Source organism: Mobula birostris, chromosome 3 (genome assembly GCF_030028105.1).
Source record: "Mobula birostris isolate sMobBir1 chromosome 3, sMobBir1.hap1, whole genome shotgun sequence".
In the NCBI taxonomy this organism is placed as follows: domain Eukaryota; kingdom Metazoa; phylum Chordata; class Chondrichthyes; order Myliobatiformes; family Myliobatidae; genus Mobula; species Mobula birostris.
Genome location: NC_092372.1, coordinates 38,564,859 through 38,577,671, shown reverse-complemented (window position 1 = coordinate 38,577,671; position 12,813 = coordinate 38,564,859). Strand labels below are relative to the sequence as shown.

Sequence of the window (12,813 nt, the reverse complement as noted above, 5' to 3'; positions counted from 1 at the left end):
CTTTCAAAACCAAGAGTGGTTAATAAGAGTTGTTTAATAAGGGTGATTAAACAAAAATTATACAGATGGCAAGTAATCTGGGAATATGTGAAACACTAACTTTGACTGAAAGAACAGAAAGGTAGTTTTTTTAAAGGAAATATTAGTCTGCAAAACAATTTGAAAGCCTTCTACATGAATTACTGAGCATCACCATACAAATACAGCAAGTAATTAGATGGGCAAATAGCACATTATAGTTCATTGAGATGCTGTTGCCGTACAGAGGTTGGGAGGTATTGCTGCAAATATATTGCACTTTTTGTGTGTTTCTATTATGTGCTGAAAGAGCTACAGTTCTCTGCTTAATCAGTATTGCTGAAAACAGTTTAGAATCCTAAAGGAAAACCTTGAAGGTAAAAAAATATCAAAGGGACACGAGCCCAATTATTCAGCCTCATGCTTCAAGAGCATAGCTAAAAAAAAGACAAAAAACTTCCATTAATATTTAAGCATACTTTCTGAGGATATAATTCCCACATACTGGCAGAATGGATATTAAGTTGAGCTTGTTGCCAGAAAAAAATGAATTAATGTTCAACTCAGTCATTGATTAACTGAAAGAATTCTCTTTTCCCAAAGCTTATCACATTACCTGCGCAAAGATGAAAATATGTGCAGTGGGGATTTTACTTTCTTCTCACTGATCTTTTTGCCATGGGGACAGTTGAGTTTCTCCTTGCTATTCTGCTTCCATTGGTGTGTAACAAAAGTCTGCATGATTCTGAGGGAGGAATAAAATAGAACCGTCAAATCTGTTGAATGATCCTCACACCTACTTCAATAAGAATTGGGCTGATCTTTTGCTCAACACCATTCTCCTGCACTAACTCTATATCCCTTTATAATAAACCTGATTCTGAATCTGATATTGTATAGGTTCTCAACCTTTTTTATACGATGGACCAAAGCCATTAAGGAAGGGGTCTGTGGACTCCAGCTTGGGAACCTTGCTTTCCTGCCTTGACATAACTAAAAACCTATTGTTCTTCTTTGATTTAATTTCTGTTAGGTTGAGAATAAAAAGTTCTCTATTTTTTAGGTACTGATGGATTATTCAGCAATCTGCTGTTTGGAATCTCTTTTGCAGCTCTTCACCAAGCAAACCTGCAGGTTCTCTAGCTTTTGAAGTGCAGTCAGAATGGTGGTACAGTTGTAACTGAGACTTTGAACTACAACTCATATTTTCTTTCTCCTGTGGTCCACTTCCCCTATCAAATTCCTTCTTCTTCAGCCCTTTATCTCTTCAACCTATCACCTTCCAGCTTCTCAACCCTCCCCAAGATACCCACCTTCCCGCTCACCTCATTTCTCCTATCAGTAGCCAGCTTATACTCCTTCTCCTCCTCCCCACTTTCTTATTCTGACTTCTTGCTCATTCCCTTCCAGTCCCGACAAACAGTCTCAGTCCGAAACAATGATCGTTTATTCCTCTCCATAGATGCTGCCTGACCTGCTGAGTTCCTTTAGCATTTTGTGTTTGTTGCTCATATTTCCTCCAATGGCTTCCATCCAAATTGGCAACAAAATTAGACAGAATTAGAAAGTGCTATCTATTTAGAGTGAGATATGATGCATGGATATTTACATCTGTCAGTAACATCTGTTAATATTTTCTTATTTATATTACAATAAGTCTAGCACATTTCAAATTCCAACATGCCTTTCAACCAATTAATCTTTGTTGTGGAAGCATGGTGTTAATGTGGAGAACATAGGAGTAGGTTTGCACTTTGAGTAATTGCACAAACATGAACATCATTACAAGTAGACCATTTGTTTTAATGTTGCAGGATGAGAGAACACTGTCGTCCAGGAAACTATCTTTCAAGTACCATAGGATCTTTTATTTCCACCTGAATAGGCAGAAAGCATCAGTTCAACTCCAGCAGCAGAAGGTGCTATGGAAATGCAGGCTATTGTGTTATTCCTTAAATAATTAATACATTTTCCAAAAGACCTACTTTTTCAATTGATGCCCCAATCCAAACCGATCCTTTGTCGATGTTTGGAAAACATCAACCGTTGGAACTGTAAAATTATAGGAGAGAGTGAATAAGAAGGGAATCATTAAAAAAAAACCTTATGAAAAACATAATAGTATTTAATATATTAGAACCAAGAAGATTTTGAGAGCTACAGATACCTTGCATCTCTGTAAATTATTTATATTCACTGGCAGGTTTAATTGACTACTAACTGGGAATGAATGATTACCGTGTCACAGCTTCAATTACAATAAATTGGGGACCAAGGGAACGAATTTGTTAAATACAGTAGTTTAAATTACGAGCTGTGGGACATCAGCTTTGACACGTGGGAAGTAGACTAATGCTCATTCATTCAGAGCTTATAGGTCAGCAGAGTCTCATTCACAAACATCAAATGCCATCCATTTAACACATCTCAAAATGAAACAAAATATGACATAATCTGTTGTATCTATCACCGCCATATAGGTAAGTATCTCTCCTCTCTTTCTTGTACTGTCTCTGTTTCTATGGAAACAAGCTTTCATTTTGCAGATCAGTGAGTCACAGGGCCAAACCTCCCTGTCTGTTAATTTTAAAGAGAAACCATAAGTGCCCACAGTATTGGCAGAATGTACAAATGGACTTTTTGTCCATATAGTACCTGCATGTACTGAGTTCAATCTCAATCCACAAACAATAATAAAAAGCGAGAAATAAGCATGAACTTTACTTTTGTTTGTTAAGCTCTTGTAAATTACTGGCAGCCAGGGAGAAGCTTAAAGATGCAGGTTAAGTAGCTGCAGGCGAGTGGCAAGCTCAACTTCATCTAGGATGAAGTGGCTCATTTATCAATGCCCATCCACCATTATAAATATCTACTGCCTCTGTTGATGGCTGTTGTCATGGATTTTGTACCAGTGGGGAATAAATTAACATTTACACTCTTCCTGGGGTTTCTGGAAGATTGGAGGAAGGGAAATTGTAAAAGGAAAGGGTATGTTGTTCATGTTGATTTTCATGTGCTACCTATGGATTTTAGCTTGTTATTTAAATATCGGCATTCTTTTTGCATCAGTGATGCAATGATATTGCCTTTCTTGTTACCATGGATATAAACAACTTTAAACTATTTCACGTATTCAGAGTCAACAATGTTGATTATTTAAATCAGGTTTGAATATAACTTAACAATCGGTAAACCCATTGCAAAGACTGTGTAAAAAGAGTGATTAACCAAAGAACAAATGTAACCTCATATAGAAGATTAATATGGGAAACATTATAAAATCATTCAGTTGTACAGCAAAGAAAGAGGCCACTTAGGCCATCATGTTAATGCTAACCACACTGCCTACTATAAAAATCCCATTTCCCTGAATTAATTCCATATCCCTCCATGCCTTGCTCATATACCTATCCAGATATATCTTAAATATTGTTAGCGTTCCTACCTCCATCCCCTTAACTGACACCTCATTTCAGATATTCAGATATTAGTTACTATCTACAGTATCTGAAAAAAATATCCCTTCAGATCACCCGTAATATTTGCCCTCTCACTTTAAACCTATGCCTCTAGTCTTAGACACTATTACCATGGAAAACAGACCTTGGCTATCTACTCCATGCCTCTCATCATTATATATACCTATACCATGTCACATCTTAGCCTTCTTTCCTTCATTGCCACAGTCAATGAAGGCAAGCATGTATATACCTTTTCAATATCTCGTTTACAAGGAATGTTGTACTTGTACCACAAGATATCTCGATTCAACAACAATTCCTAGGGCCTTTCTATTCACTGTTCATGTCCTGTCACGGTGTCACTTCCCATAATGAATTACTTCATACTTGCCTGAGTTAGCTTCCCCTTCCCCACTTTTCCAGTTGACCTATTGTAGATCCCGATCTAACCAGAATGTTGGTGTTATTTTCATATTTCATAATCATGATTATCAAATCATGATCTACATTCTCATCCAAATTATTAACATGTAAGGCAAACAACAAAGCATCTAGTACTGATCCCCCTGGCCACTGGTCACAGGCCTCCAATCTGAGATGCAGCCCCCCTCCATTCCCACACTCTGCCTCCTACCACCAAGCTGACTTCGTTGACTCCAAATTGGCTAGCTCACCCTGGATCCTGCTGTGATCTCACTCACAATTGGTGATCTTTTCAAGGGCCATGATAAGGTCCATGTAGACAATGTCTGCCACCCTATCCGCATCAATCTTCTTGGTTATTTCCTCAAAATAAACACTTCAAATCAAATTTGTGAGACATGATTTTGCATGCACACAACTTTACTATCTCTAAACAGTCATTGCCTTTCCAAATGCAAGTCAATCTAATCTCTCAGCATCCCTTCCACTAGCTTTCCCACCACTGATGTAGGGCTCACTTGTCTGTCTGTAGTTACCTCACTTATCCCTACAATCTTTCCTAAATAAAGACATGACATTAGCTATCCTCCAGTCTTCCGGAACCCAACCTTTGTTTACCAGAGATACAAAAATCTCTGTCATGGACTCAACAGTTTTCTCCCTTAATTCTCACCACAGATACACTTGGCCAGGCCTTAGGGATTTTTCAATACCTCCACTATCTCCTCTTTCAAAGATTAAAGATAAGCTTTATTTGTCACATATACATTGAAACATATACAGTGAAATGCATTGTTTGCAACAATGGCTAAGGTGATCAAAGGGTGTGCAGGGGCAGCCTGCAAGTGTTACCATACTTCTGGTGCCAACATAGCACGTCCACAACTTACTGACCCTAACTTGTACATCTTGGGATGTGGGAGAAAACTGAAGCACCTGGGAGAAACCCACACAGTCATGGGGACAACCTACAAATTCCTTGCAGATGCCATCAGGAATTGAACCCTGATCGTGATCACGTGTTGTAAAGTGTTAACCTACCGTGCTACTGTGTGGCCTATAATGTTTCATAATGTTAATGAACACCAGCATATTGCTGTTCCATCCCCTGAACACGCATTGTCCACAGTAACTATTGATGTAAAGTATTTTAGACTTCACACATTTCCTGTGGCTCTGTGCTGATCTTTAAGGGAATGTACTTTTTCTCCCTGGCTACCCGGTTAAGAATCTTTAAAGATTCTTCTTTATCTTATCTGTCAGGGATTTCTCATGGTGCCTTTATGCCTTCCTTATTTCCTTCTTAAGTAAACTCTCTTCAAAGGTTTGGCTTGATCCCAGCAGTCTATATGTGAGAGTTTGCAAGTGTTACAGGTTTTAACGCAAGAAAAATTTCATGACTGCGCCTGCCTGAGTTCTCAATACATGTTTATTGCTGCTAAAGACTTCTCTCTGAAAGCACAAGCAGATAAATTTATCATTATATCTGAGTAATATATAATTATATATATGAATTTACATCCAATAATATTGCTTTTATGAAATTTTTTGGTACAAAATGCACTTTAAGAATAACATAGGAGTGTTGGTCAAGAGTGGTGCACACTCTATCTTGATTATTATCCTACAAAGAGTAGTGGATACTGCCCAGTCCATCACAGGTAAAGCTCTCTCCACAACTGAGCTCATCTACACAAAACACTGTCATACCAACCATCATCAGGGACTCTCAACATCCAGGACATGCTCTCCTCTCACTGCTGCCATGAGCAAGGTGGTACAGGAGCCTCAAGACTTACACCACCAAGTTCAGCAAGTTATTATCCCTCAACCATCAGGTTTTTGATCCAGTGGGGATAAGATCACTCAGCTTCACTCGCCCCAGCTGTGAACTGTTACCACAACCTACGTGCTCACTTTCAAGGGCTCTTCATCTCATGTTCTCAATACTTATTGCTTATTTATTATTATTATTTATTTCTTTTTGTATTTGCACAGTTTGTTGTATTCTGCACACGGGCTGAAAGCCCGATTTGGTGCCGTCTTTCATTGATTCTGTTATGGTTATTATTCAATGGATTTATTGAATATGCCCACAAGAAAATTAATCCCAGAGTTGTATATGTATGTACCTTGATAATAAATTTACTTTGACCTTAGACAGCAGCCGGATGCCTGATACACTGTGTATATCCAAAAAAGTGATATTTAAAACTTTATTTTAATCAACATAATTCAATGATCAAAAGTCAGAGCAGAGTGCCAGAAGCAGCAAGCATCTATGAATATGTTGATGAGAGAGGGTGAGACTCTTGGTGTGCTGGAAAGATTAACTCAAGAGGCTGTCAGGCCTTTTATAAAATGGGAATTTTGCAGTGAAAACTCTCAGACATTTTGTGGAGTCCCAGAACGAGTTCTCAGATCTTTTAGTAAATAATGGGGGCCCCTTCCTTACTTTAAGAGTGTGGAGTATTCTGGTATATTAATGGTTCATTTGGTGGAAGAAAACATGTAGAGTTTCAAGGAGAAGTCATACAAATGCTTGTTAAACTAATGATCAATGAACACTATGAGAAGTGAAATTTGTATCAACGATCAGCTTGCTGAAAAAGGTAACCTTAATGTTTCACGTCCAACTTTTTTTCTAAGGACTAGGAACAATTTTATTTGCTGCTCTCCACACCTGGTGCTGGATTGGCTGAATGGCTCTATTACCCTTTACTTCAAGTTTTCTGGAGCTATAATTTCAGTCCTGCAGACCCAGTCCCAACATGTCAGAACTATTGTGTATTTCATCACTGACAGACTGAGGTAGATATTTTTCAAGAAAATTGCTAACTAGCAATTTATCCTCAGGAATTCTTCCAAACCCAGTATTGCCAGAATTTTTCTGCTAACCCAATGTTCCCAGATAGCCTACTTACAGACCTCCGGCAGGCACTGGTTTGCTTGGTTTGCTTCTGAGAGACAGGAAATTATTTAAACCATGACAAAAAAATCCAGTATACTCAGGCATTTCCCAGAAGATTATTAAAAATGCCCCCCAAAAATTCACAAAACAACAGCAGTAAGATGGTAATTTATACTGTGAAGAAAATACATAGAATGTTTATTTTTGTAGTTTCCCAAAAGCACCTTGGCTCCTAAGATGATTTTATATGAAATGATATGATGGTATGTATCCAGAGATACATAAAAAGGGATCTCTCAAATTTTCCAACAGCATTAATGCTATACAGCCTGGAATCAGGGAATTCAGAACCAAAACATTTTTGGTGCAGAACTGCACCACATAGGGGTACTCACTCACTAATATACGGAAGGAAATGTAAGTAGTTCTGTTAAGCAACATCGTTGGCATTGGAGTCCCAGTGATAAGTCTCTCTAAAGTTGAGCAATAAGACTTAAGTGATTCTAAGTAGTCAACAATTATGAACAGGTTGTATGCCTTCTAACTACACTTGCCTGCTAGAAGTCCAAAGTCAAAAATAAGCTCCTCTTTTCTACTTCTATACTTTATTTAAATATTTAAATAAAAGGCCAGATAGCAAAACAGATTTTTTTGTCACTTGATTGAGCATTAGAGCTACAACTACCTTAACCAGATGTTAAGTTTCATATTAACCAAACTACAGGATTTAAGCCATACTAACCTGGACCATTTAAATACTGGGTGAGAGAACAATGCAGTCGCACAATCACAGGTTCTGTGCGAATAACATCCCATGCAATGGCGATCTCCTCCTGTCAGAAAGCCAGGCAAGCAGAAAAAAAGCAATTTATTCAGAAATATAAAAGTAACAAGATTCATCAGAAGTGGATAATGAATGATCACACTAAGTACACACTTCATTCATTTTACCATGTATTATAACAAACACACTTTCAGATCTCCTTTATGTGCTAAACTTGACAGCACTTCAGCTGTCTTTCGAACAACTCAGTCATGCTTGGCTCCTTTGAAATTGTCATCATTCATCATCACTATCTACTGTGAGGAAGTGGATGCTCCAGTTGGGAAGAAACACAAAAAACACCAAATTGGGATTTTTATGATAAAGTTTGCCCTTTACAATTTCAATAAAAAAGAAATTGGCTCAATTTTCCATTAATTTTCCATTCTTATTTTCTATTCATTTCAGAATTTTCATTCAAATCATCCATGGAACAACATTCAATTCTGTATTGTTAATGTTAAGTGAAGCACCCATGTTGCACTAAGTTGGCAGAGACTTCAACTGAATGTCACATATAGTTAAACAATGGTGTGTAGTTGTAGAGAATAATTTTACAGATTTCATTCGTGGGATAAAGAGAAATTCTGCATATAGTATTGATGAATTGATGGAGAAGATCGGCTGCTTCCAATATTTCACATTTCAATACTGGGATAAATACTGTACACCTTGCTCTCCTTCCTCAATTCACCCTCACTGGAGAATTTTAGTACTTGATTTTATTGAAATGGGTGGCTTTAGTATGTGAATTAACTATTATAAGCAGTATCAGTGAGTTGGAAAAGGCAGTAAATGAACTATGATTCACATATTGGTGCTTTCTCTGAGATGGGTGAAAAATAGACAACAAAAGTTCTCTGCTCATGCGATGATGATATCACTTTCAACTCTCATAACTGATAAAAGGTCAGATGGGTGAATTAGAGAAGAAAAATGTCTAGTGATTCACCAAATAACTCATCAAGAAGTCACAGAATTGCACAGGAAAACCCAACTCATCCACGCCAACTGTGATGCTCATCTATAACATGCACACATTAGGTCAATATCCCTCTAAACTTTTCCTATCAAAGTACCTGTCCAAATGTCTTTCAAATGATGTAATTGTATCTGCCTTTACCACCTCCTCTGGCTTGTCCTTCCATATACCTATCACACTCAGTCAAAAACAAGTGTCCCTCAGACCTCCTTTAAATCTCCCCCTTCTCAAATCAAACCTGCGCCACACACAAAGAGAAATAATCTGTCTTCCATATTTATACTCCTCATAATTTTATAAACTTCTATAAGGTCACCAGTCAGCCTCCTATTTATTAATGCGAATAAATCCAGTCCTTCCCATTTCTCCTGTAATTGAAACTTTCCATTCCAGGCAAGTTCCTGGTAAATCTCTTTAGAATCAAAATCAGAATCAGGCATGTAACATGAAATTTGTTAACATAGCAGCAGCAGTTCAATGCAATACATAGACAGAACAGAAAAAATATAAATAAAATAAAATAATGACAATAATAAATAAATAAATAAATAAATACATAAATCAATGACAGTATACATATATTGAATAGATTAAAAACGTGCAAAAAGCGTACTGTATATTTTAAAAAGTGAGGTAGTGTTCAAGGGTTCAATGTCCATTTAGGAATCAGATGGCAGAGGAGAAGAAGCTGTTCCTGAATCGCTGAGTGTGTGCCTTCAGACTTCTGTACCTCCCCTGATGGTAACAGTGAGAAAAGGGCATGGCCTGGGTGCTAGAGGTCCTTAATAATGGACACTGCCTTTCCGAGACACCACTCCCTGGAGATGTCCTGGGTATTTTGTAGGCTAGTACCCAAGATGGAACCAACTAGATTTACAACTTTCGATCCTGTGCAGTAGCCCCTCCATACCAGACAGTGATGCAGCCTGTCAAAATGCTCTCCACGGTACATCTATAGAAGTTTTTGTGTGTATTTGTTGACATACCAAATCTCTTCAAACTCCTAATAAAGTATAGCTGCTGTCTTACCTTCTTTATAACTACATCGATATGTTGGGACCAGGTTAGATCCTCAGAGATCTTGACACCCAGGAACTTGAAGCTGCTCACTCTCTTCACTTCTGATCCCTCTATGAGGATTGGTATATGTTTCTTTGTCTTACTCTTCCTGAAGTCCACAATCAGCTCTTTCGTCTTACTGACGTTGAGTGCCAGGTTGTTGCCGCGGCACCACCCCACTAGTTGGCATATCTCACTCCTGTATGCTCTCTTATCACCACCTGAGATTCTACCAACAATGGTTGTTTCATCAGCAAATTTATAGATGGTACTTGAGCTATGCCTAGCCACACAGTCATGTGTATACAGAGGGTAGAGCAGTGGGCTAAGCACACACCCCTGAGGTGCACCAGTGTTGACTGTCAGTGAGGAGGATATGTTATTACCAATCTGCACAGATTGTGGTCTTCCGGTTAGGAAGCTGAGGATTCATTTGCAGAGGCAGGTACAGAGGCCCAGGTTCTGCAACTTCTCAATCAGGATTGTGGGAATGATGGTATTAAATGCTGAGCTATAGTCGATGAACAGCATCCTGACGTAGGTGTTTGTGTTGTCCAGGTGGTCTAAAGCCACGTGGAGAGCCATTCAGATTGCATCTGCTGTTGACCTATTGTGACGATAGGCAAATTGCAATGGGTCCAGGTCCTTGCTGAGGCAGGAGTTCAATCTAGTCATGACCAACCTCTCAAAGCATTTCATCATTGTAGATGTGAGTGCTACCGGGCGATAGCACTCCTTCTAATGCTATTATATCCTTCCAGCAGTGTGGTGACCAGAGCTGGACACAGTACTTTATGTGTGGCCTGACCAATATTTTTCACAGCTGCAACATGACATCTCCAAATCATGCACAATAATCTGTAGAGTTTGCAGAGAGTGGTGTGTAAAACAAAAGATCCAGTGAGCAACAGCTCTGTTAATGACAGCGGTCAGAGGAGAATGGGCAGACAGTTTCAATCTCACAGAAGTGCAACAGTAACTCAAATAATGATGTGTTACAACAGTAGTGTGTAGAGGTGTGTCTCTGAATGCATAACACGTCAGAGTTGAAGTGGATGTGCTACAGCAGCAAAAGACCACACCGGGCTCCACTTTTGTGACCATTTTAGTAGGTACACATCTATATCTAACGAAGTGGCCACTAAATCTACATTTTTACTTTTAATATTACTTATTGAAGAATTATTAATTATTTGACATCCATGGTGTCATGCGAGCAGTAAAGTCTAGTTCTTTTATAAAATGCCATCCCTCTATCTCATGGGAAAAGATATCACAAATTAAATTCTAAACCACGATCTATCTACTAAATATTACATTTCATTTCTGGTTGTGGCCATGCATTGGAACGTTTTCATACCCCTGATTATTTACACAGCGGGTGAAACACTGCAGCCTAGAGTGTTTCATTCTCTGAATTTTTCCTCTTATTTCCAAATGGAAAGAAACTACTTTGCATCAATTCTCAGAGACCAAAAAATCAGTATTCATTTGACCACAGGGATGAGTCATAATCCACCACTTTTTGACATTGCATATCAGACTAATGTTGCAAAACTATCAGTTGATGTTTGGATAAGTGAACCAAGTGCCAGATCTGCTCAGAGATTGGCATTGTTACTCTAAATAAGACCTTAAGACCCTCAGCCATAGGAGCATAGTTAGGCCACTCAGTTCTGCCATTCTACTATGGCAAAAACATTATCCCTCTCAACCCCATTCTCCTGTCTTCTCCCCAAACCTTTGACACCTTGACTAACCAAGAACCTATCAATCTCCACTTTAAATATACACTCAGCTGTCTGTGGCAATGAATTCCACAGATTCACCACCCCCTGGTTGAAGAAATTCCTTCTCACCTTTGTTCTAAATAGATATCCCTCTCATCTGAGCCTGTGCTCTCTGATCCTAGACTGACCCACCATAGGAAACATCCTCTCTACCTCAATTCTATCTAAGCATTTCAAGATTCAATAGTTTTCAATGAGATCCCCCTCATTCTTCTAAACCCCAGCAAGTACAGGCTCAGAGCCATTAAACTCTCATCATAGAATAACTACTTCATTACTAATGCGTTACAGCCATGGCTTTGGCAGTGCAGCAGGTACGGCAATTGCGCTCGTGAATATGCACACATCAGCTAATCATTGTGATGGTATTTAACTTCATTCTTTTTGTTGTAGTACTTGTCGAGACTTGAGCAAAGCACAGCAATGTTTCACTGCCTCCTTGCTTTCAGTCTTGCCTGAGAAAATTGGACAGTCGAGTCAACTTACTCTGAAGACTAGTGGTAATTGTTTTATATTTAGTTATTCCTTTCAGCCACAGTGTTGGCTTCATTTTCCATCTGAGAGTTTTAGTTAACAGCCCTATTTGGCCTAGTGTTAATTGTTTTCTTCTCCCTCTAACTCTGTTCACATTAAAGTCTGTGAACTATTGACCTTCTTCAGTGTCTCTCAGTCTGTACTTGGGCAATATCCAAACATAGTAACAGCAAGTCTCGACCACACAAAGATGGACCCAGAAGAGAGAGAGAGCAGTTGACCTTAGCCCTGAAATTCATTGGTCAGGTAGCGGACAAGCTACAGGCAATGGAATCTGTTCTGCGTGAAGTTACGAAAGCAATGAGGCAGATAATCTCACGCTGACAAAACCCAGTCTCATCTATAGGAACAGGTATCATCCCTAGCCACAATGGTTGAACAGCTCACCATAGACAATTGGACTCAGGTGTCTGTGATTTCTGCTCTCATGACCACTGTCCACAAGCTCACTGCGGACAGCCAGCATCAGCTGACAGCCATTAACATTCACGCCAATGCAATTCAGCAGCCTCAGGCCGCCTCAGTCCCACTCCCAGCATCTCGCAGGTCCTCTTTTTCTGCTGCCCTGACAATCTCTGCTACTAATGCTCCCATTCCTGATCTTGGACCAGAACTGACTCCTGCCTTCGGACCCCCACAGGCACCCGCGTCAGTACAGGAACTAAGTATTCCACCACCAGGCAGATATACTGGTGATCCCGATAATTGCAGGAATCTTATTACCCAATGCAAGCTGACATTCCAAGCCCAGCCTGGTCATTTTCGTGATGATGCACGAAAACTGGTGTACATGGTCGATCTTCTTGATGGAC

The 12,813-nt window shown here is 39.1% G+C and overlaps 1 protein-coding gene across 1 annotated transcript in view; it reads right to left on the bottom strand.

The window, feature by feature from the left end:
* The window catches only part of parp8 (poly (ADP-ribose) polymerase family, member 8), a 370,191-nt gene that overhangs the window by 122,120 nt on the left and 235,258 nt on the right, over nt 1-12,813 (bottom strand). Inside the window, exons 9-11 of the mRNA XM_072252492.1 lie at nt 7,556-7,646; nt 2,004-2,070; nt 635-763 (exon numbers count right to left, since the gene is read on the bottom strand). Coding sequence (XP_072108593.1) covers nt 635-763; nt 2,004-2,070; nt 7,556-7,646 — 287 coding nt within the window. The remainder of the gene's footprint in view (nt 1-634; nt 764-2,003; nt 2,071-7,555; nt 7,647-12,813) is intronic.